Consider the following 25,316-nt stretch of genomic DNA (forward strand, 5'->3'; position numbering starts at 1 on the left):
CTCTATTTCTGTGCACTGATGACTGAGGAAGGCTTTTTTTTTTATCTCTCCTTGCTATTCTTTGGAACTCTGTTTTCAGATGGGTATGCTGCTGCTGCTAAGTCACTTCAGTTGTGTCCAACTCTGTGCGACTCCATAGACGGCAGCCCACCAGGCTCCCCCGTCCCTGGGATTTTCCAGGCAAGAACACTGGAGTGGGTTGCCATTTCCTTCTCCAATGCATGAAAGTGAAAAGTGAAAGTGAAGTCGCTCAGTCATGCCTGACTTCGCAACCCCATGGCCTGCAGCCTGCCAGGCTCCTCCATCCATGGGATTTTCCAGGCAAAAGTACTGGAGTGGGTTGCCATTGCCTTCTCCATCAGATGGGTATATCTTTCCTTTTCTCCTCTGCCTTTCACTTCTCTTCTTTTCACAGTTATTTGTAAGGCCTCCTCAGACAACCATTTTGCCTTTTTGCATTTCCTTTTCTTGGGGATGGTCTTGATCCCTGCCTCCTGTACAATGTCATGAACCTCTGTCCATAGTTCTTCAGGCACTCTGTCTGTCAGATCTAATCCCTTGAATGTATTTGTCACTTCCACTGTATAATCATAAGGGATTTGATTTAGGTCATACCTGAATGGTCTAGTGGTTTTTCCTACTTTCTTCAATTTGTCTGGATTTGGCAATAAGCCTGTTTCACCAGATCCCAAATAGCCAGTTAAACACTCAAAGTATTGAAAAGCATATACCTTTCTACTAAGCTATTTATTGAGTAATTATTAAATTATGAGCACCCTGCTAAGCCTTTTACATAGATTACACAATGTAGATTACACCCTGTTTCATCTTTACAACTCACCAGGTAACATGCGAATTTTACCTGGATTTTACATTGGATAGTAGTTACGTGAAATACCATGTTGTATAAATGTCTACTAGGAAGAGCTAAACAGAAAAGTCACTCAAGTTTCCCTCAGCCAATTTTGTATATTTTAGCCTACAAACTCAAAAGAGCAAAGCGCAGGACCTTTAGATTGCTATAGTTTAAAAGATTTATTAAAGATTGCTATAATTTAAAAATTGGAAGAAAAGTTATGACCAACCTAGACAGCAATTTAAAAAGCAGAGACATTACTTTGCCAACAAAAGTCCGTCTAGTCAAAGCTATGGTTTTTCCAGTAGTCATACATGGATATGAGAGTTGGGCTATAAAGAAAGCCTGAGCGCCTAAGAATTGATGCTTTTGAACTGTGGTGTTGGAGAAGACTCTTGAGTCCCTTGAACAGCAAGGAGATCCAACCAGTCCATCCTAAAGGAGATCAGTCCTGAATATTCACTGGAAGTACTGATGCTGAAGCTGAAACTCCAGTACTTTGGCCACCTGATGCGAAAAACTGACTCATTTGAAACTTGATGCTGGGGAAGATTGAAGGCGAGAGAAGGGGACGACAGAGGATGAGATGGTTGGATATCTTCAACGACTCAATGGACAAGAGTTTGAGTAAACTCCGGGAGTTGGTGATGGACAGGGAGGCCTGGCATGCTGCAGTCCATGGGGTCGCAGAGAGTTGGACACGACTGAGCGACTTCACTTTCACTTTTCACTTTCATGCATTGGAGAAGGAAATGGCAACCCACTCCAGTGTTCTTGCCTGGAGAATCCCAGGGACCGGGGAGCCTGGTAGGCTGCCCTCTATGGGGTCGCACAGAGTCGGACACGACTGAAGCGACTTAGCAGCAGCAGCAGCAGAGCGACTGAACTGACTGAAAAGATTTCCATTCAAATATAGCTTCATTATCATTTTACAGAGAGTATACTTGCTGCTAAGAAGAAAGCCTCAATTTTTAAACTGGACGTGCAGGACCTAACCTCTGTCCTTAAACTCAACCAGCACCCAGCGCAGGTGCCCCGGACTGTGTTGAAGTCTGGATGGGGTCTTGGGATGCCTCGGAACCCACGCGGTCGACGAAAGAGGCGGGCACTAGGACCGGGAGGGAGACCGGCAGATGGCCTTACATTATGGTTTTCCGGGTTTGGCGTGCTGTCAGCGACCCTGGTCACGTGAACCTATCGTCACGTGACAGCGTCGGTGGGCCACACGTAGGGGAATGCAGATCTGGTTGGAGTAGGGGGTAAAGGGGGCGGTGGGGCAAGATGGCGGCACACCTGTCCTACGGGCGAGTGAACCTCAATGTGCTGCGCGAGGCAGTGCGTCGCGAGCTGCGCGAGTTCCTGGATAAGTGCGCGGGAAGCAAGGTGAGGGACAGTGCGCGGCGACACCGCCGTCCGGCCTGGCCTCATCCGGTCCCTAGTTGCCTGGGCTCGAAGTGTACTAGGTCTCCTAGGGCTTCCAGGGAGGAGAGCCGGCGGGAACGATAAGTCGAGGAGAGGGGCCTTTTGGTGGGGCTTCTATCGCAAAGTACGCGTGGCATCGCTGTTGTTTCGTGGCTGCAGAATAAGCCACCGTGTTGTCTCAGCCCTTCGTGAACCAGCTTGTGTCAGGTGCCCCTCCTGTCCAGAGAGGCGGATCCGGTAACCCCCTGTCCAGTTCCCACCCGAGATATTGGAACTGGGGAGGCGGCCCCGCCCAGGAACGTAGCTGCACCAGTGTCCATTCATTACAAAGATCATATCCTCAAAAGAATTAACATGAACTACCAACACCTTGCAATCTGCTGCTCACTTGAATTGTGAGAAGTTGTAACTATCTGAGATTTTTAACGTCAGCTTACTTAAATAGTATTTTCTTGTTAGATGTTTATTAGCACCCAATTCACAATGGAATCAGAAACCGTAGATCAGGAACTTCATAGGACTTCTTTTAAGCTGTATGGCTTCCCTGGTGGCTCAGAGGTTAAAGCGTCTGCCCGCAATGCGGGAGGCCTGGGTTCGATCCCTGGGTCGAGAAGATCCCCTGGAGAAAGAAATGGCAACCCACTCCAGTATTCTTGCCTGGAGAATCCCATGGACGGAGGAGCCTGGCGGGCTACAGTCCACGGGGTCGCAAAGAGTCGGACACGACTGAGCGACTTCACTCACTTCACTTCACCTCCTTCCTCTCCCTTGAGGATTTATCAGTCTTCCTAAGTAACTGGCAATATAACTCTGAAGAGAAGAGGAAAATTGGGGAAATTCAGCAGTCAGTATTAGAAAAAATAGGACCCCAAGAGGTGGAGTGAGTGCTAACAGCTATGGAGAGAAAACAAAAGCAGGCTAAGTCCTAGGCGCCCAGTTCCAGTTCATTAAATAACTCTGAAATCTGAATGAGATCATGGATTGTATCGGTGTCAATACCCTGGTTGTAATATCTATTGTACTATAGTTTTGCGAAATGTTTGCATTGGGAGAAACTGGACAAAGCATATTGGGGAGTCTCCCTGTATTGTGTCTTTCAACTGAATATTTATAATTCTACAGATGTCTCAATAAAAATTTCAATTTAAAAAAGAAAGAAAAAGAACTGACACTGGAGTTTAGCAGTAGAAATGCTCAGAGGGTCCCAGAGCAATGCTCTGTGAGGTTGTTCAGTCCCAAGCTGGAGACTTGACTTCTTTATGCTGTTTATATTCAAGGTCCTAATATGGCCTTGGATGTTTTTTAAAAATTAATTAATCTATTTATTTTTATTTTTGTTTGCATTGGGTCTTCGTTGTTGCCTGGGAGCTTTCGCTAGTTGCAGAGTTTGGGGGCTACTCTCTAGTTTTGGTGTACGGGCTTCTTACCGCCCTGGCTTGTTGTCTTGTGGAGCACGGGCTCTCGGTCCACAGGCTTCATTAGTTGCAGCATGCAGGCTCAGTAGTTGTGGCTTGCTGGCTCTAAGGCACGTGAGCTTCAGTAGTTTCAGCATGGGGGCTCATTAGTCGTGGTTCAAGGGCCCTTGAGCATGCAGACTTCAGCAGTTGCATTACTTGAGCTCAGTGGTTGTGGCACATGGGCTTAGCTGTTCTGAGGCATATAGAATCTTCCCAGACCAGAGATCAAACCCATGTCCTGTGCGTGGCAAGTGGACTTCCACCCACTGTGCCGCCAGGGAGTCCTGGACATGTTACTTAAACTTTCTGAGCCTTTAAAATTTTTCTCTTGTCAAAATAAACTTTATAATACCTATATCAGAGGTTTTAGTTTTTATAATTGAATTGCATGCTACTTATAAAATAGTAGGTTGAACTGTTGGATTTGGCAGTTTCCATATGGTTCAGTTTGATAATAATACTGTAACACAGATACACAACAAACTACAGTTCCTTGTTTCCTCTAGTTGTTCAGTCGCTCAGTCACATCCAACTGTTTGCAACCCCATGGACTTTAGCACTCCAGGCTTCCCTGTCCTTCACCATCTGCTGGGGCTTGCTAAAACTCATGTCCATTGAGTCAGTGTTGCCATTCAACCATCTCATTTTCTGTCGTCCCCTTTTCCTCCTGCCTTCAATCTTTCCCAGCATCAGGGTCTTTTCAGCTCTTCACATCAGATGGCCAAAGTCTTGGAGCTTCAGCTTCAGCATCAGTCCTTCTGATGAATGTTCAGGGTTTATTTCCTCTAGGACTGACTGGTTTGATCTCCTTGCAATCCAAGGGACTCTTAAGAGTCTTCTTCAGCACCACAGTTCAAAAGCCTCAGTTCTTCAGTGATCAGCCTTCTAGTCCAACTCTTGCATCTATACATGACTACTGGAAAAACCATAGCTTTGACTAGACTGACCTTTGTCGACAAAGTAGTGTCCCTGCTTTTTAATACGCTGTCTGGTTTGGCCATAGCTGTTCTTCCAAGGAGCAAGTGTCTTTTAATTTCTTGGCTGCAGTGATTTTGGAGCCTAAGAAAATAAAGTCTGTTACTGTTTTCATTATTTCCCCATGTATTATCCATGAAGTGGTGGAACTAGATGCCATGATCTTTGTCTTTTGAATGTTGAGTTTTAAGCCAGCTTTTTCATTCTCTTTCACCTTCGTCAAGAGGCCCTTTAGTTCCTCTTTACTTTCTGCCATAAGGGTGGTGTCATCTGCGTATCTGAGGTTATTGATATTTCTCCCAGCAATCTTGATTCCACCTTGTGCTACATCCAGTCTGGCATTTCTCATGATGTACTCTGCATATAAGTTAAATAAGCAGGGTGACAATATACAACCTTGACGTACTCCTTTCCCAATTTTGAACCAGTTTATTCTTCTATGTCTGGTTCTAACTGTTGCTTCTTGACCTGTACACAGCTTTCTCAGGAGGCAGGTCAGGTGGTCTGGTAGTCCCATCTCTTTAAGAATTTTCCAGTTTATTATGATTCACACAAAGGCTTTAGCATGGTCAATAAAGCAGAAGTAGATGTTTTTCTGGAATTCTCACTTTTTTTATGATCCAGCAGAAGTTGGCAATTTGATCTCTGGTTCCTCTGCCTTTTCTAAATCCAGCTTGAACACCTGGAAGTTCTTGGTTCACATATTGTTGAAGCCTCCCTTGGAGAATTTTGAGCATTACTTTGCGAGCATGTCAAATGAGTACAATCGTGCAGTAGTTTTAACATTCTTTCGCATTGCCTTTCTTTGGGATTGGAATGAAAACTGACCTTTCCCAGCTCTGTGGCTACTGCTGAGTTTTCCATATTTGCTGGCATATTGAGTGCAACACTTTAACAGCATCCTCTTTTAGGATTTGAAATAGCTCAGCAGGAATTCCATCACGTCCACTAGTTTTGTTCCTTGTGATGCTTCCTAATGCCCACTTGGCTTCGAAGGACAGTGATTAAATCTTAAGTTTCCTATGACTGCCAGTAACATTACTTGCCCTGACTCTGTTTTTTTTTTGTTTTTTTTTTCCTTAAGATCCACACAATATAAATGTGACCACAGCCAGTTTCAGACTTTGAGGGCAGTAGTTCTACTATGTATGACTGCCATTTTCCGTTGATATTGTTGAAATTCTTGATATTAACTGTAATGTTCATCTCTTCCCTCCTGTAGGCAATAGTTTGGGATGAGTATCTCACTGGACCCTTTGGCCTGATTGCACAGTATTCACTGTTGAAGGTAAGTGAACTGTTCAGGTTTGTTCAGGTATTAGTAACTCTGTACCTCAGCAATAATAGTAAGATTTTACATTTCCTCCTGAGTAAATGGCTTGCAGGGCGGTTTGGTCTTTATAACACAGATGCTAATGTATGGCTAACATTTTGTATACAGTGATCCTTTGGTTAATGATTCTGTATTGATCCTAATTGCTCTCATTGTTGTCGTTTAGTTGCTAAGTCATGTCTGACTTTTCTGTGACCCTTTAGACTATAGCCTACCAGGCTCCTCTGTCCATGGGATTTCCCTGGCCAGAATACTGGAATGGGTTGCCATTTCCTTCTTCAGGGGATCTCTCTCCACTGCATCTCCTGCATCGGGAGGTGGACTCTTTACTGCTGAGCCACCACAGAAGTCCAGCATTATATGACTGTTACCTGGTATCTTTGATAGTTTATCGCGTTAAGAGTCATTTACACTCAAAGACTGTCACAGTGACTTCATCCTGAAACCTTACTGTTAATGCAGCTGGCTGTGGGAAATCTAAATTTTGAGAACAAAGCATTGATGTGCGTTGACTGCGAGTGTTTCTGATGTCCGAATCTGACGATGATACTTAAAGTTGAGTGATTTTGTTAACTTTTTGTGTGTGTGTTTTCTTAGGAACATGAAGTGGAAAAAATGTTTACACTTAAAGGAAGTCGTTTGCCAGCAGCCGATGTCAAGAATATAATTTTTTTTGTCAGACCCAGGCTAGAATTGATGGATATCATTGCTGAAAACGTGCTCAGGTATCTCAGAACTTATGTTTGTGCCGGTAGGAGTTAATTCTTCTAACGGTTTTAATGTCTTGAGCTTTTCATTGTAAACCCCTTCTCTTGCCAGTGCCTTGGATAGTGGTTTTTTGCTTCTTGTTTGTTTTTAATGTTTATTTCTATCTTGCCATGTTATGTCTTAGTTGCAGCACTCGGGACCTTCCATCTGCGTTGTGGCATGTGGGGTCTTCAGTTGCAGCATGCAAACTCTTTTTCTGTTTGTTTGGTTTTTTTTTTTAGTATTTATTTATTGGCTGTGCGGGGTCTTTTGGCTGCACATGGGCTTTTTCTAGTTTCAGAGAGTGAGTTTACTCTCTAGTTGCGATGTGCGGGCTTCTCTTTGCAGTGGCTGCTCTTGTTGGGGAGCACGGACTCAGAGCATGTGGGCCTCAGGTGTTGCCGCTCATGGGCTCCAGAGCGCAGGCTCTAGCTGTGGTGCACAGGCTTGGTTGCTCCATGGCACCTGGGATCTCCCAGATCAGGAACTGAACCAGTGTTTCCTGCATTGCCGAGCAGTTCCTTAACCACTGGACTGTCAGGGAAACCCATGCAAACCCTTCGTTGGGATCTAGATTCCTGAGCAGAGATCGAACCCAAGCCCCCTGCATAGGGAGAGCAGAGTCTTAGACCCTGGACCACCAGAGACGTCCCCAAAAGTGGTCTTTTAGAAAAACTAGGACAAATATGGAAAAATACAAGAATGGAAATAGGAAACTTGTGACATTGTTCAAACAGTCTGAGAGGGCAGTTATTATAAAACTGCATTCTTTTAGGACAGCTAAAAGTCTGGATATGTATCAGTAGAAAGGACCCTGGTTTTAAAAATGAACAACAACAAAAAAGCCTCCCTCTAATGGTTATACTGATTACAAGGTACTTGAATTTCATATGCTAAGTAAGAACTGATTAAAATTTAATATAGCATCCAGTCTAGAGAGGAAGTTCTCCCAGCTCCATCTGCACTCTGATATAATCGATTGATGTGGCCCCTAAAATCTTAAAAGCCATATGGGCTATTTTGAGAAGTTCACTGTCAAGGAGAGGAGAAAGAAGAGTCAATAGTGAGCTTTCATTTTAAAAGGAGTCTCTGTGGCTGCATTGGTTTGGTTAAAGATCCGTTTGTTTTCAATAAGACACATATACCATTTCAGTAAACCTCAGAGCTTTAATGCCCCTGAAAATAGTTAAAGAGAAAGCTAGAACATGCACATATTGGCTATGAATCAATGCTGGTTTCCTGTCAGGGGAAAAAAAAAGAGCAAGAAAGTGACTAACTGTTTGGGTCTGAAAGTCAATGTCATATGTTTATCTCACCAGCATTTATTTAGTGCTTTCTGTGTGCATGGCAGTGGAGATAGAGTAAGTGAAATAGTTGAAGACTCTAGGGAGCTCATAAGCTAACAAATGTCCCTTCTTTTGCAGTGAAGACAGACGTGGCCCAGCAAGAGATTTCCACATTTTGTTTGTGCCACGACGTAGCTTACTGTGCGAACAGCGATTGAAGGATCTGGGTGTTTTGGGATCCTTTATTCATAGGGAGGAGTATAGCCTAGATCTTATTCCTTTTGATGGAGATCTCCTATCCATGGAATCGGAGAGTGCATTCAAAGTAAGTTTGGCATTTTCTGCTTTAATGTCAGGCTGTGATTTTTGCTGAATTTGTGAGCTTGATGGTCATTTTCATCTCATATGTACAGCAGAATGATTCAGTATTTTTGCGGATTATATTCTACTATGGGTTATTGTATTAGGTATAGTTTCATGTGCTGTACAGTATATCCTTGTAGCTTATTTTTTTTTGTACTAGTTGGTATCTGTTAGTCCCATACCCCTAATTTGTCCCTCCCCTCTTCCATGCCCCACTGGTCTGGTCTTTTTTTTGGATGGGGGGCGGTGAAGTAGAAAAGGATAGCTTTATTGCTTTGCCAGGCAAAGCGGGCCACAGTGGGCCAATGCCCTCAAAACTGTGTGTCCGCTCCTGGAGGGAATCGTGAGGAGTTTTAGCAATGGCCCAAAGAGGGCATGATCAGCTTGTGGACGCTCTTCTGATTGGTCACTGGTGAGGTAAGTGGAGGTCAGCATCATCAACCTTCTGATTCCAACGGGTCTGGAGTCTGCATGCTTACTAGCAGCATACAGTTAACTTCTGCCACCTGGTGGGGCTGTCAGTAGCTGGTGTCTGGACTTACTGAGGCTCAGGTTCTTTGTGTCTCAGCACAGAAGGAATTCAGTGAGAGGCAAAGGGATAGGCAAGAAGCAGTTATTCATATGGGATACTTGTAGGAGATGCAGGCCGGCAGGTGAGGGAGCTCTGCCACCGCTGGTTGGTTTTCTATGCCTGTAAGTCTGCTTCTGTTTTGTGTATACATTCATGGTCGTATCTTTTTAGATTTCACATATGAGTGGTATCGCACAGTGCTTGTCTTTTTCTGTCTTCCTTCGCTAAGCATAATAGTCTCTAGGTCCATCCACGTTGCTACAAATGGCACGATTTCATTCTTTTTTTCATGGATGAGTAATATTCCACTGTACACTTGCTGAGTTGCTTCAGTTACATCCAACTCTGTGTGACCCTTTGGACTGTAGCTTTCCAGGCTCCTCTGTCCATGGGATTCTCCAGACTGCCATGCCCTCCTCCAGGGGATCTTCCCAACCCAGGGATTGAACCCATGTCTCCTGTGTTGGCAGGTGGGTTCTTTACCACTAGTGCCCCCTGAGAAGCCCAATATTCCATTGTGTGTGTGTGTATACAGACACATACATTTATATATATATATACACACACACACACACACACACCCCATATCTTCATCATCCATTCATCTGTTAATGAGCACTTGGGTCACTTCCCTGTCTGTTGTAATTAGTACTCTCATGAATGTTGGGGTACATACAGTATCTTTTCAAATTAGTGTTTTTGTTTTTCCAAATATATATCTGGGAGTGGGATTGCTATTTCACGTGGCAATTCTCGTTTTTTAAGGAATGTTCATACTGTTTTCCATAGTGGCTGCACCAATTTGTATTCCCACCGGTATCGTGGGAGGGTTCCCTTTTTCCTTTGCTCCACACCCCCTCCAGCATTTATTATTTGTAGACTTTTTAATGATGGCCATGCTCACTGGTGTAAGGTGGTACCCCACTGTAGTTTTGATTTGCATTTTTCTAATAATTAGTGACATTGAGCATCTTTTCATGTACCTACTGGCCATCTGTATATCTTTTTTGTAGAAATGTCCATTTATACCATATACTTATTTTTTTTATTGGGTTGTTAATTTTTTTGTTATTAAGTTGTATGAGCTGTTTGTATGTTTTGGAAATTAAGCCCTTGTCCATCGCTTTGTTTGAAAATAATTTCTCCCAGTTCGTACGTTGTCTTCATTTTGTTTATAGTTTCCCTTGCTTTGCAAAAGCTTATAAATTTGATTAGGTCCAATTTGTTTATCTTTGCTTTTATTTCTATTGCCTTGGGAGACTGACCTAAGAAAACATTGGTATGATTTATGTCAGAATGTTTTGCCTGTATTCTCTTCTAGGAGTTTTATGGTATCACGTCTTATATTTAAGTAAACATGGCACTTAAAAAAATTTTATTGGTTGATTCATATTTTTGGCTGCAGTGGGTCTTTGTTGTGCGCTAGGAGGCTAGTTGCAGCAAGCAGGGGCTACTCTAGTTGGCTCTTGACGTAGTTTATGATAGTTTTTGCTATGTGTACTTTCTTTGTTTTTAAGTATATTCTGTACTCAGATGAGTGCACAAATCATGAGTGAAAAGTTTGATGGATTTTAACAAAGTGAACACACCTGGCACTCTGCTTAAAAAAAAACAACAAAACTGCTACCAGTGTTCCAGAATGCCTACTTCTGCCACTTCTAGTTACTCCCCACCCTGTGTGTGTTTTCTTAATGTAATCATGTTTATCTGTGTTTCCTTCTTTGAATTTTGCGTATGTGACAGTGATCCTGCTAGTCTGGAGACTAGAACTTTTGAGAAGCACTGGTGTTGTGCCCAAAATTATTTGAAACTTTTTCTTCTGTATTATGTTGTTACTGTGATGACCATCTTCAAAGAGTTAACCCGAGGAAGAACTCTCTGGCACCCCTGATGAATTTTATAACCAAGAGAGTTTCTTGGCTCTTTTTTTTAAAGTCACTTTCCCCGTTGTTTTGCTTACAGTAAACCTCTTCCAATGGTAGTACAGATTTCTCCATCTGCCCCTGACTCTGCCCCCAACCTAATGTTTTATGTGAAACATACTTGAAAGTTGAAAGAATGGTACAGTGAATACCTGTATACTCATCACCTAGATTCTGGAATTAACATTTTGCTGTATTAACTTTAAATCATGTACCTATAATGGTGTTCCCTGGTATAATTCACATCTGTGTAATTAATGCGACTCGGTAGCAGCTGAGGAAAACTTGTCCCAGCATGACAAAACATGCCCAGAGGAGAGATTTCCTGTTTATTTAACCACTGCATATAAGTTAAATAAGCAGGGTAACAATATACAGCCTTGACGTCCTCCTTTTCCTATTTGGAACCAGTCTGTTGGTCCATGTCCAGTTCTAACTGTTGCTTCCTGACCTGCATATAGGTTTCTCAAGAGGCAGGTCAGGTGGTCTGGTATTCCCATCTCTTTCAGAATTTTCCACAGTTTCTTGTGATCCACACAGTCAAAGGCTTTGGCATAGTCAATAAAGCAGAAATAGATGTTTTTCTGGAACTCTCTTGCCTTTTCGATAATCTAGTGCATGGTGGCAATTTGATCTCTCGTTTCTCTGCCTTTTCTAAAACCAGCTTGAACATCAGGAAGTTCATGGTTCACATATTGCTAAAGCCTGGCTTGGAGAATTTTGAGCATTATTTTACTAGCGTGTGAGATGAGTACAATTGTGTGGTAGTTTGAGCATTCTTTGGCATTGCCTTTCTTTGGCATTGGAAAGAAAACTGACCTTTCCCAGCTCTGTGGCCACTGCTGAGTTTTCCAAATTTGCTGGCAGATTGAGTGCAGCACTTTCACAGCATCATCTTTCAGGATTTGGAATAGCTCAACTGGAATTCCATCACCTCCACCAGCTTTGTTTGTAGTGATGATCTCTAAGGCCCACTTGACTTCACATTCCAGGATGTCTGGCTCTAGGTAAGTGATTACACATCATGATTATCTGGGTCGTGAAGATCTTTTTTGTACAGTTCTTCTGTGTATTCTCGCCACCTCTTCTTAATACCTTCTGCTTCTGTTAGGCCCATACCATTTCTGTCCTTTATCGAGCCCATCTTTGCATGAAATGTCCCCTTGGTATCTCGAATTTTCTTGAAGAGATCTCTAGTCTTTCCCATTCTGTTGTTTTCCTCTATTTCTTTGCACTGATTGCTGAGAAAGGCTTTCTTCTCTCTCCTTGCTATTCTTTGGAACTCTGTATTCAGATGCTTATATCTTTCCTTTTCTCCTTTGCTTTTCGCTTCTCTTCTTTTCACAGCTATTTGTAAGGCCTCCTCAGACAGCCATTTTGCTTTTTTGCCTTTCTTTCCCATGGGGGTGGTCTTGATCCCTGTGTCCTGTACAATGTCATGAACCTCATTCCATAGATCATTAGGCACTCTCTCTATCAGATCTAGGCCCTTAAATCTGTTTCTCACTTCCACTGTATAAGGGATTTGATTTAGGTCATACCTGAATGGTCTAGTGGTTTTCCCTACTTTCTTCAATTTAAGTCTGAATTTGGCAATAAGGAGTTCATTATCTGGGCCACAATCAGCTCTCGGCCTTGTTTTTGCTGACTATATAGAGCTGCTCCATCTTTGGCTGCGAAGAATATAATCAATCTGATTTCAGTGTTGGCCATCTGGTGACGTCCATGTGTAGAGTCTTCTCTTGTGTTGTTGGAAGAGGGTGTTCGCTATGACCAGTGTGTTCTCTTGGCAAAACTTTATTAGCCTTTGCCCTGCTTCATGTATTCCAAGGCCAAATTTGCCTGTTACCCCAGGTGTTTCTTGACTTCCTACTTTTGTATTCTAGTCCCCTATAAGGAAAAGGACATCTTTTTTGGGTGTTAGTTCTAAAAGGTCTTGTAGGTCTTCATAAAACCGTTCAACTTCAGTTTCTTCAGCATTACTGGTTGGGGCAGAGGCTTGGATTACCGTGATATTGAATGGTTTACCTTGGAAATGAACAGAGATCATTCTGTCGTTTTTGAGACTGCATAGAGAGATTGTCTAATTGTCCCAAGGCACCAGCTGGGAAGTGACACAGCTGAGGTTTGGATCAAGACAACCGAGGTCGGGAACCTGTGCTCCTACCAGTGTAGGAACTGCTGGAGTCTCTCCTGTCACTTCCTAGCTGTTTTTTTATTTTTAACTTTTTATTTTGTATTGGAATATAGCCAATTAACAATGTGGTTTTTTCATTTTTATTATAATTTTCATAATTTATTGACTTTTTAGATTTTCTCCTCTTGAGTTGTCACTTTTGTATATTATGTTTCTTATTTCTGTTTTATTTTCAGTTGGAGAATAATTGCTTTACAGTGTTGCGTTGGTTTCTGCCATACAACAACGTGAATCAGCCAGAAGGATACGTATGTCCCCTCCCTCTTGAACCTCCCTCCCACCTCCCCCTAGCTGGTTTGATGTGTATTTTTGTGTCCCTTTTTCTATGCCAAAAGTATAATTTTGCCTACTCTACAAAATATACCCTGTATACTTCATAAGGTAAAATATATTTTCTGAAAATCGGATCACTCTAAAGATTGTTCAGCTGCCCCTTTTTCATTTCTCAAGATGTTACAGCCTTCAGTTGCCGTCAGTGTGTGTGAAAATCTGTGTCGTGTTTGTAAAGACTGCCACGTATTCCGTTGTGAGGTCACCTGGGAGTCTGGGGCTCAGAGAATACGTGCGCTTGTGGTGTCGCCATGTGGCCTCCCACAGTGCCCTCCTAGCCTCTGCACTCGCCACTGGGAATGAGAGAGGTGAAATGGGAGGGAGGTTCAAGAGGGAGGGGGCGTACGTATCCTTCTGGCTGATTCACGTCGTTGTATGGCAGAAACCAACACGACACTGTAAAGCAATTCTTCTCCAATTGCAAATAAAACATTGAAATAAAAACTGGTTCCCATCTCAGTCTCTCTTGGTAGTAGTGGTCTAGTCAATAAGTCGTGCCCAACTCTTTGTTACCCCTTGGACTGTAGCCCGCCAGGCTCCTCGTCCATGGGATTCTCCAGGCAAGAATACTGGAGTAGGTTGCCATTTCCTCTTCCAGGGGATCTTCCCAATCCTGCTTGGCAGGCACATTCTTTACCACGGAGCCATATGGGAAGCCCATAGAATCTTTTCTAATCAGTAGCTCATTCAAGAGCTGGTAAACGAGGAGGAGTACCTTCCAGAAGGCTCTGCCCTGGGAGAATTGCTTCCGTAGCTGTCTCCTGATGGCAGAGCTCTTGGGCTTCTGGCCTGGGCTGCCAAACAGCAGCTTTGTGAACTGGACCCCAGTCTGCAGCTTCCTGGCAAAGTGGAGAAGTGGAAACCATCTTACCCAGTGGCTGCCAAGTCCCAACACCAGACAGAGGCAGGCACCACAAGGCACCCAGGTGACCGTGATGGTAACTGGCTCTTCCTCTCCACAGGAGTGCTATCTGGAAAGTGACCAGACCAGCCTGTACCATGCAGCCAAGGGGCTGATGACCCTGCAAGCTCTATACGGGACTATCCCCCAGATCTTTGGGAAAGGAGAGTGCGCCCGGGTAAGAAATGGGAGATGCTTCTGATGGTGGAGCAAGGGCGCCCTGGTCCCTGGGAGAGGGAGGAGTGGGAATCTGTTTTGATTTGAAAATTCACATACTTGCTAACATTTCTTTATAGCTCCCAAATTGGCACAGTGTTTTGCAGATACACTCAGGGAGGCAGTAATTTGTATCATCCAATAATTGAAGTTGTGCATGTTCTCAGCTGAGATCACAGCAAGCAACCCTCTGCCTTCAACTCATACCATAAACAAGTGTGATTTTTGCCACTATAGTGCAGTACTCATTGCCACTTTTTTGTGTGTGTATGCATTTTTGTGCCTTTTTTTTTTTCCGGTTGGTGATTTCACTGTTAAAATGGCCCCCAGGGGTGGTGCAGAAGTGCTATCCAGTTTTCAGGATATAGGAAGGCTATGATGGGCCTTTAGGGAGAAAACTCATATTAGATGAGCTTCATTTAGGTGTAAATGATAGTGTTGGAGAATCAACAGCATATATTTAATGTCTTTAAATAGAACACACATAAAACAAGGTTATATATTGATCAGATGATGAAACTGTTGTAACCAGAGACTCAAGGAGCCCTCACCCTCGTGGCCCTACAGAGCAGTGGTTCAGTATTCACTGATTCAGCATTCACGGTGACTTATAGAATAGAACTTCTGTGAATAATAGAAATGGACTCTGATTTTATGCCTCGTTGAGAAATAGCTGGTAAAAGTGTTAAGTGTTGGAATGGGCATCCAACACGGAGTGGTTTTCTGTCGGTTTATTTCTTATCCATCTCACTCTTCCACCATTTTTCTCCATTTTTACTTTTTTGATACTTTCCATTTTTAGCTGATTTTTTTTTTTTTTTGGCTGTGCCATGTGGCACATGGGATATTAGTTCCCTGACCAGGGATCAAACCTGGGCCCCTTGCATTGGAAGCGCAGAGTCTTAACTACTGGATCACTAGGGAAGTTCTAGCCAATTTTTTTTTTTTTAGTCTTAGCCAGATTTTTAAATCTGCTTATGCCCAGGAAAGTCCCACCTGATCCCATGTTTTGTTTCCAGCAAGTGGCCAATATGATGATCAGGATGAAGAGAGAGTTTACAGGAAGCCAGAATTCAATATTCCCCGTGTTTGATAATCTCTTGTTGCTTGATCGGAACGTGGATTTATTATCGCCTCTCGCCACTCAGCTTACGTATGAAGGACTCATTGATGAAATTTATGGCATTCAGAACAGTGAGTAAAGTAACCCTCCCTTTTACCAATAGGTAATCTGATAGGAATATCCAAAAGACCAGTTAAATTTTTTTTTTTTCAAAGAAAAACCCATATTCTAAGCAGTATTGATTATAGTGGACAGAGAAGAAAAAATATGCCAAAATAGTAACTCAAAAGACCATTTTTTTTTTTCTTAAGATGCTTCCTTTCTAAATAACTCAGTATTTGGAAAAATTAAAATGCTGACTTTAGACCTGCAGACACTGGGATTCAGTGACATCTGAGCGAACTGTCCTTGTTGGTCACACATAAGCTGGCGAGTGTTTACTGCACGGGACTGTGTGTGCCCCCTGTGAGCAGAGGCCCAGGGCTAAATGCAGGTGGCCCTGCAGTTGGAGAACATAGATTCCAAGGTAGGCAGTCATTCAGGAAAGCTTGTGGATGAGGTGGCTTTTGTACTGAGTTTGGAAAGATGGGTAGAATTTAGGGGGGCGTTGCTGGTGAGGGGCAGGCAGCATAATACCTGCGGGGAGCTGTGGGGCAAAAAGCTTGCTGAGGCAGAGGGCACAGCGGGGTACATTCTGGGAGAACGGTGAGAACAGGAGGTTGGAGACACTTGATGATAGACTTGAAGGCCTGCGAGAGTTAGGCTTAACAGGCAGTTGGGGTCAGAGATCACAAGTATGTTTTATTTGCTTTTGACTGCATGATTTGTGTCTGTTTCTGTCACTGTTTAAAATTGGAGAAGACTCTAATAATGATCTTGATGTATTCCATGTCTTTAAAAACCTATGAGGCTCTGGCAACCCCATGACCACATTCCTATGTGGCAGCTGGTGCCCAGTGCAGATCCCTTCTTTAGACAGGCCCTTCTCTCCAGACTACCGCAGACTCCACCACTGCTGTCCCATCCAGGCCTCCTTCCCTCATTTACATGAGCCCCAGTCTCTTTTGGCATCCCGAGTTATATCACAGGGGGCCAAGGAAGAGCCCTGGAGGAAAGCATGGAGGCAGAAAGCCAGCTGGTGGTGGCCAGGGCTCAGGAAAAGCGTGGGGAGTCAACTCCTGTTGGGTACGGGATTTCCTTTGGGTTTTTTGTTTTTTAATTTTTTGGTTGCACCACAAGGCATGTGGTATCTTAGTTCAGCAAGTAGGAATTGAGCCCGCAGCCCCTGAAGTGGAAGCATGGAGTCTTAACCATTGGCCTGTCAGGGAAGTCCCAGGGTTTTCTTTTGGGATAAAAAAAGTTCTGGAACTAGAGACCAGCTGCGGTTATAGAAAGTTGTGTTTGTAATAAATGCTTTTGTAAAATGGTTAAAATGGTAAGTTTTATGTTGGGTGTATTCTACCAGAAGAATGCATGGATAGCAGATGGATAGATGGGTAGCCACGGAAGTAGATGAAGACACAGCGGTGAAGAGGGGTTTCCACAAAGCAGAGTCTTTAATAAGGCTGTAAAAAGTCTTATTTTAAAATTATTTGTTCCAAAATTTGGCTTTTTTTTTTTTTTTGGTTGTGTTGAGTCTTTTTTGTGGTGCAGGGGCTCAGTAGTTGTAGTACATGGGGTTATTTGCCCTGCACCATATGGGATCCCAGTTCCCTGACCAGGGATCAAACCCAAGATCCCTGCATTGGAAGGCAGATTCCTAACCACAAGACCACCCAGGGAAGTCACCAAAAGATGGCATCTTGAATACTTCTAAAAACTCCATTTCATGGACAGAGGAGTTCTATGCTAGATAGTAGGTAGGAATCAAAGAAATGAGGAGCCCCTCCTCTCATGGTTGCAGAGAGCAAAACACCTAAGATACCTTTAGAAGGAGCCAGGGTTTAGGGCAGGGAGGTGGCCTGGGGAGTGAGGGGAGGCTATGTAAGATAGGTGAGAGGTAGGAAGGGATTCTCCAAGAAGAGAAGGAATATGTGTAAATTCAGTTTCTTGGCAGTAAGGTGTTTTTTTTTTTTTTTTTTCATAAAAGTCAAACATTGATTAAGGGAAAATTGAAAAAATACAGAAGGAAAACACACATCTCCCATGATCCCTGAAATCCTGCCCCCAAACTTTGGGACAACCAATGTTAATATTTTGGTTGGTGTATTTCCTCATAGTCATTTTTTCTATGCAGAGTTTGTTTTTAGTTAACAGAAAGTAGAATCAGCTTGTACAAATTATTCTGAAATTTTTTTGGTGGGGGCGAGGGGGGCGTTGTGGGAGCCCACGCAGCTTGTGGGATATCTTAGTTCCTTGACCAGATTTTGACTGAACCTGAATTGAACCCAGGTCTTCACAGAGAAAGCGCTGATTTAACCACTGGACTAGGTACAGGGATTCCCTGAACCTCTTTTCTGATTTGGTATAAGATGAGCATGATCCAGAGGATGTTGGCAATTTGATCTCTGATTCCTCTGCCTTTTCTAAAACCAGCTTGAACATCAGGGAGTTCATGGTTCACGTATTGCTGAAGCCTGGCTTGGAGAATTTTGAGCATTACTTTACTAGCATGTGAGATGAATGCAATTGGGAGATGGTGATGAACAGGGAGGCCTGGCGTGCTGCGATTCATGGGGTCGCAAAGAGTCGGACACGACTGAGCGACTGAACTGAACTGAACTGAAGATGAGCATTTTCTCAGCATATGTATAATTTTAATAGCTTAACTAAAATCCATAATATATACTATACCATGGTTTGTACAACCCTTCCCCTAATGTTGGGCAGTTTTGTTGTTTGTTTTTTAATGGTTATAAAGGCATCTGTGTACATAATTTTTTTTCATATACTATATTTCTTCCTCTGCATTCTCTGATGCAGGATTTAGGGGTCAGAAGTATTAATATTATAAGGTCCTTGATTCATACTGCCAGGCTTCTTAGAGTTAAACCAGTTTATGTGCTAAGGCAACTCGTAAGAGCATGTGGGGTATTTGCGGAAATGTGACTAAGTTGGTTTGGAGGGAACACAGGTGGGAGAAGTGGGTTAAGGCTACTTAGTGGAGGAACTGGATGCTGTGCTGAGTAATTTGGGAGCTTCTCCTGGATTGGAGTGGACAGCTTCTATAAAAGCCAGATAGTAGGTATTTTAGGTTATACAGTGCCTCTGTGGAGTCTCCATTCTTCATTGTAATGTGAAAGCAGTTGCAGATGAGAGAAAACAAATGGGCATGGCTTTGTGCCAATAAAACTTTATAAACAGGAAGTGAGGTGAAATTGACTTTCAGGTGATAGCTTTCAAACTATTTTGGACAACAACAAAATACGTGTTATATCATGACCTACTACATACACACATATGTGTGTATGAAACTGAGGCAAAATTTTATTAAAAAAAAAAAACCCATTCCCCTACTTCATGTGATGCACTATGGTATTTAATGTTTTGTATGTCTGTTTATAATGCTGATTACAACCCACCAACTTGATTTCGTGATCCACTAACGGGACATGACCTACAGTTTGAAAAACACCGTAAGATAATGGGAGAGATCCTTGTAAAAATTTTTTAAGTGAAAATGTAACCCATCCCTGAATAAATTTAGGAACTAACTAAACGTTGCCGCAGTGATTTAGATAGGTGACTCCAAAGAAAAGTGGAACCATGATATTAGTATTGAAGAGTGACTGCATTCTGTACTGTGATTGTGGAAAAATCAGAGCCTCAGTGCCATGCACCATTTTTTCTAAAGCCAGCTTCCACCCTCTTCTGAGTTGGAAAATTCTCTTTAGTGCCTGAGCTAAACTGGTTCTTCCATTAAACACACGCAGGGCCTTGTTCCCTTCCACTGTTGTTCAGGTTATGTGAAACTACCTCCGGAGAAATTCGCCCCTAAAAAGCAGGGGGATGGTGGTAAGGACCTTCCCACAGAAGCAAAGAAGCTTCAGCTGAATTCTGCAGAGGAGCTGTATGCTGAGATCAGAGATAAAAACTTCAATGCTGTGGGCTCCGTGCTTAGCAAGAAAGCAAAGGTGATCTCTGCAGCATTCGAGGTAAGGTGGTTTGGTTGTTACCCAGCTTCTGTACGTCACAGGCTAGACTGCCCACCCGTCCTAACGAGCAAGGACTGCCAAAGTGCAGCCACTGAGCGGGGCTGCAGCCTCTCCTGAGAAACCGTGGGCTCAGCCACTGGAGGACCCAAGGTTTTCTTTCTTTCTTTTTTTTTTTTTAAATGTATGCACCTTTATTCATTCATTCATTCTGCACCTCGTAGCATGCAGGATCTTAGTTCCCCAACCAGGGCTGGAACCCCTGCCCTCTGCATTGGAAGCAAGGAGTTCTAACCTCTGGACCACCAGGGAAATCCCCCCAAGGTTTTCTTTTTAAACTTCTTCCCAGACCCATGAGAAAAGGTGTTTTTCTCTTTTAGGGAGATAAAGGGGTAGTATTTTGAGTTTACAAGCTTTCACTGTAAATATTTGTTTTACCTTCTTTTTAATTATTTCCCATCTCAAGAGGGAGCCAGCTGTACTCTAAATAAAAGATCCTCCATCATAGAACTTGCAATTTGGGCCAACAGTTCCCAGTTTAGCCAACATGCCAATGGCAAGGGAACTCTGCAGATGCAGGAGGTGATAATAAGAGTGAAATCTCAGGAGCCCAGAGCTTTTAAATGGATGGCTTCATTATCACCTTCCTGCCTTCTCTTGCCCAGCCACTGGTTTATTCTTGGTTAAGCTCATTTTTGAAACGGAAATTCAGTAAGATGCTGAACTCTGCCTGTTTAGTCTTTGGAAACATATATTAGGAGAACTTTGAAGATGATTTTTTTTCACTGAGTGTGTAGTTCCAGGTTTCATCTTTATTTTTTTTAGTGGTTTTTTTTTTTTTAATGTGGACCATTTAAAAAATCTTTATTGAACTTATTACAATTTTTGCCTCTGTTGTTTATGTTCTGGTTTTTTGGCCATGAGGCATGCGTGATTCGACCAGGGATCAAACCCACACCCCCTGCATGGGAAGGTGAAGTCTTAAAACACTGGACACACCTGGGAGGGCCCTAGGTTCATCTTTCTTAGGATTCAGTTCAGTTAAGTTTAGTCGCTCAGTCATGTTCGACTCTTTGTGACCCCATGAACCGCAGCACGCCAGGCCTCCCTGTCCATCACCAACTCCCGGAGTTCACTCACACTCACATCCGTCGAGTCAGTGTTGCCATCCAGCCATCTCATCCTCTGTCGTCCCCTTCTCCTCCTGCCCCCAATCCCTCTCAGCATCAGAGTCTTTTCCAATGAGTCAACTCTTCGCATGAGGTGGTCAAAGTACTAGAGTTTCAGCTTTAGCATCATTCCTTCCAAAGAACACCCAGGGCTGATCTCCTTTAGAATGAACTGGTTGGATCTCTTTGCAGTCCAAGGGACTCTCAGGAGTCTTCTCCAACACCACAGTTCAAAAGCATCAATTCTTTGGCACTCAGCTTTCTTCACCTAGACAGCATATTGAAAAGCAAAGACTACTTTGCCAACAAAGGTCTGTCTAGTCAAGGCTATGGTTTTTCTTAGGATTAGTATTCGTTCATTGATTTTCTTCAATTTTCTGAGTTACCTGCTTTACAATGACTAAACTTTGCAAACAAAAAAAAATTTCTCATCATGAAGTAAGGTCCTTTTTATCCATGGACAATACGCAAGATTGAGGTTCAGCAGTAAGAATGGATTTTTTTTCTGTTACAGAGGAAACTTTTTGCTATTTATATTCCCCTCTTAACATAATGTCTTGATTTTAATTTTTTACTCAGAAATGTTTGTGGATAACCAATATTGTCCCCACAAATACTAATCACAGTATTATCTGGTGCCTGGGAAGGAAAAAACCTTAGGCATTTGCTCCCTAAAAAAGTACTAATGTAGTGAACAGGAACACTGAGCCTGTCTTTTCTGTTTTTTATGTAATGTTGAAGATGGGTCTGGCCTGATTTATTTGTATTCCATTCTTTCTTTTGCATTAGTATAAATTGAATGTCCTCTAAGCAATACAAAGAAGAGAGCGCTTAAAATATCTTCCCCACTTCCCGCTTCTGCTCTTTTATGCATTTCAGGAAAGGCACAACGCCAAGACGGTTGGGGAGATCAAGCAGTTCGTTTCACAGCTGCCCCACATGCAGGCAGCGCGAGGCTCCCTCGCAAATCACACCTCAATTGCAGAGCTGATCAAAGATGTAACTAGTGAGTATCCTTGGGAAGTGATGGAGCTCACCTGGGGCTGACTGGTGCGCACCATGACTGACACCACGGCCACTGGCACCGCCATGCTCCCTTGGGAGGGTTAGCTCTGTTTTAATACCATATGTTATCCTCTGTTAATTAAATGTTCCCATGTTTATAGTCAAAAATGTTCCCTTTGTGGTTAACTCAGTTTTCTTTCATTAATACGATAATGTAATCATGTGATACAATATTTGGAATGTCAAAAAGAGAAAAAAATTCTTCCCCTAACATGAGGCAGTTAATTTTTTCAATCTGGTTTTTGTCTTGTCATTAAGGGTTACTTAGAGCAGAATCCAGTTTCTGTTTTAGTTTTGGTTTTTTCCTTGAAGACTCCCTAGGTAGAGAGCGTATATTAAATATTTTGAAAGAGCTTGGAAAATGTCTGTTACACCAAAGGTGAATTTACTTGTTAAAACACAGGCTATAAAAGCTGAGTTAGAGATTGTTCAACTCCCTGTTTTATAAAGTATACTTTAAATCTTACATAAAAGTGTTAGAAAATCAGTCCTTTGTTTTCATATTGATGGACGTGGAAATCAGGTGAAACTGGGTTCGATCTGATGATGCAAGTAAAAGGCTCTTGGCAAATTAGCTTTCACTGATACTGAAGAAAAATTCCTAAGATCTTATTAGAGTCCTAAGGATCTTGAGATTTCATGAGAGTCCTAAGAATGGCGAAAGGGTACTGCTGCTGCTGCTAAGTTGCTTCAGTCGTGTCCGACTGTGCGACCCCATAGGCAGCAGCCCACCAGGCTCCCCCGTCCCTGGGATTCTCTAGGCAAGAACACTGGAGTGGGTTGCCATTTCCTTCCCCAATGCATGAAAGTGAAAAGTGAAAGTAAAGTGGCTCAGTCGTGCCTGACTCTTAGCGACCCCATGGACTGCAGCCCACCAGGCTCCTTCGTCCATGGGATTTTCCAGGCAAGAGTACTGGAGTGGGTTGCCGTTGCCTTCTCTGAGCGAAAGGGTGCAGTGGTTGACTACTCCTGGATGTAACTTAGGAGGTCAGAGTTTTAGTTTTCCATGTTTCTTAGATTCTTTTCAGGTGGCAGTTTGAATTTTTTGTTTGCTTTCTTTTTTGCATGTCATGTTTCCTAATCATGCTCTGTGTATAAAAGCATTAACATTTATTGAATTTCTTACTTACAAATTTGCTATTTCCATTTTAGCTTCTGAAGACTTCTTTGATAAATTGACAGTGGAGCAGGAGTTTATGTCTGGAATAGACACGGATAAAGTATGTGAAAATGAAACTGTTCTAACAAATAATTGATACCTTATCAAAGCTAAGATTACAGCTATAAAAGCAATTGCGTTGATTCCCATGCCTTATCTAAATATTTTGAAGAGCAGGTGCAAAATGTGAAAATAGAGATCTTAAGTATTTAAGATTATTGTATTGAAGGCACTTTCTTCTATGCACAGAGAGGTGAGGCCCCGCCCCTAAAATCAAAGATCTCTAAACGAATATATTTACTTCCTAAGTGAATTGGTCTTTTTTTTAAGTAATTACTTTATTTGCAGCATGTGGGATCTTTTTGCTGTGGCATGTGGGATCCAATTCCCTGACTAAGGATTGCTCCCAGGCCCCCTGCATTGGGATCGCTGAGTCTTAGCCACTGGACCACCAGGGAGGTCCCAGCAAATTGGTCTGATAGTTCCTTTATATATCCACCTCTATTACTAAATTTGAAATGATTCAATTTGTGAAAATTCCCATCTTCTAGAAAGATTCTTGTTACTTTATGGTGATAAATTGCTGTCGGGGTAGCCAAGATCACACACCCAGGACATGCAACAGCCTCTGGAGGTTGTCCATCCATGGAGACAGATGAGTCCAGACAGGCTGCTGGGTCCCTCGAGCCTGCCCTCGCCAGCCTGTGTTCCCTGTTGGCTGGTGTGTCTGCGTGGTGGCGGGGGTGTGTGCAGCAGGGGCCGAAGGAGCTACTTTGGAGGGAGCTGAGGGAGAGTGCAAAAAGAATGAGCCCTTCTCCCACTCATCTCCTTTATTTGACTTTGAAAAATAATAGTAAATATCCAGTTCTGTCAGTCCCCAGACCAGATTCTGGTACCCGTTTACACTTTGTTTTCAGGTCAACAGCTACATTGAGGATTGTATTGCCCAAAAACATCCCTTGATCAAGGTGTTAAGGCTAGTTTGCCTCCAGTCTGTGTGCAATAGTGGACTCAAACAGAAAGTTCTGGATTATTACAAAAGAGAAATTCTACAGGTCAGTATATTTTTAAATGACTGATTTGCCAGAGGTGAAAGCGTCTTTCTAAAAAAATACTTCCCAAAGCTGATATTTGGGTGTAGTGTTTCCATTATCTTTTAAATGTTTTAATACCTGGAGGGATTGTCCTTGGTATTTGTCTGCTGTGTTTGCATAACAATAACATTAGTTAATGTTTATTGAGCTTTTACTACATGCCAGGCTTAGTTAGAAGAGTGTTATGTGTATTCATTTGTTTAATCCTTACAAAGGTGATGAGCGAGATAGTCTTATCCCCATTTTATGGATGAGAAAACTAAGGCAACATAGTAGTACTGTAACTTGCCCAAGGTCACCAGCTAGTGTGTGCCAGTTATTTTTCATTCCCTAAGTTGTGTCTCTGAGATGCCATGGACTGCAGCACTCCAGGCTCCTCTGTCCTCCACTATCTCCTAGAGTTTGCTTAAATTCATGTCTGTTAAGTTGGTGATGCCATCTAACTATCTCATCCTCTGTCATCCCCTTCTCCTTTTGCCTTCAATCTTTCCCAGCATAAGGATCTTTTCCAATGAGTTTGCTCTTTGCATCAGGTGACCAGAGCTTCCTATTGAACCTTAAGCTTCAGCATCAGTCCTTCCAATGAATATTCAGGTTGATTTTGTTTAAAATTGAGTGGCTTGATCTACTTGCAGGCCAAGGGACGCTCAAGAGTCTTCCCAGCACCACAGTTCTAAAGCATCAATTCTTTGGTGCTCTGCCTTTATGATCCAGCTCTCACATCCGTACATGTTACTGGAAAAACCATAGCTTTGACTATGTGAACCTTTGTTGGCAAAGTGATGTCTCTGAATACGCTGTCTAGGTTTGTCATAGCTTTTCTTCCAAGGAACAAGCATCTTTTGATTTCACAGCTGTAGTCACTGTCCACAGAGATTCTGGAGCCCAAGAAAGTAAAGTCTGTCACTGCTTCCATTTTCTCCTATTTGCCATGAAGTAACGGGACCAGATGCTATTAAAAAAACTTAGTTTTTTTAATGCTTAGTTTTAAGCCAGTTCTTCCACTCTCCTCCTTCACCCTCATCAAGAGAGTCTTCAGTTCCTCTTCACTTTCTGCTGTAAGAGTGGTATCATCTGCATATCTGCGGTTGTTGTGTTC

General features: G+C 42.7%; 1 protein-coding gene across 2 annotated transcripts in view; it reads left to right on the forward strand.

The window, feature by feature from the left end:
• The first annotated feature begins 2,052 nt into the window (after positions 1 to 2,052).
• The window catches only part of VPS33A (VPS33A core subunit of CORVET and HOPS complexes), a 32,628-nt gene continuing 9,364 nt past the window's right edge, over positions 2,053 to 25,316 (forward strand). Inside the window, exons 1-11 of one of the 2 annotated variants that reach the window (XM_042234039.2) lie at positions 2,053 to 2,239; positions 5,933 to 5,998; positions 6,641 to 6,768; positions 8,215 to 8,401; positions 13,306 to 13,377; positions 14,422 to 14,538; positions 15,596 to 15,770; positions 19,540 to 19,733; positions 21,779 to 21,905; positions 23,117 to 23,184; positions 24,041 to 24,178. In XM_042234039.2, coding sequence (XP_042089973.1) covers positions 2,138 to 2,239; positions 5,933 to 5,998; positions 6,641 to 6,768; positions 8,215 to 8,401; positions 13,306 to 13,377; positions 14,422 to 14,538; positions 15,596 to 15,770; positions 19,540 to 19,733; positions 21,779 to 21,905; positions 23,117 to 23,184; positions 24,041 to 24,178 — 1,374 coding nt within the window. In that variant the 5' untranslated portion in view covers positions 2,053 to 2,137. The remainder of the gene's footprint in view (positions 2,240 to 5,932; positions 5,999 to 6,640; positions 6,769 to 8,214; positions 8,402 to 13,305; positions 13,378 to 14,421; positions 14,539 to 15,595; positions 15,771 to 19,539; positions 19,734 to 21,778; positions 21,906 to 23,116; positions 23,185 to 24,040; positions 24,179 to 25,316) is intronic. The other variant, XM_004017339.6, reaches the window with a different exon arrangement.

Source organism: Ovis aries, chromosome 17, assembly GCF_016772045.2.
Source record: "Ovis aries strain OAR_USU_Benz2616 breed Rambouillet chromosome 17, ARS-UI_Ramb_v3.0, whole genome shotgun sequence".
In the NCBI taxonomy this organism is placed as follows: Eukaryota; Metazoa; Chordata; class Mammalia; order Artiodactyla; family Bovidae; genus Ovis; species Ovis aries.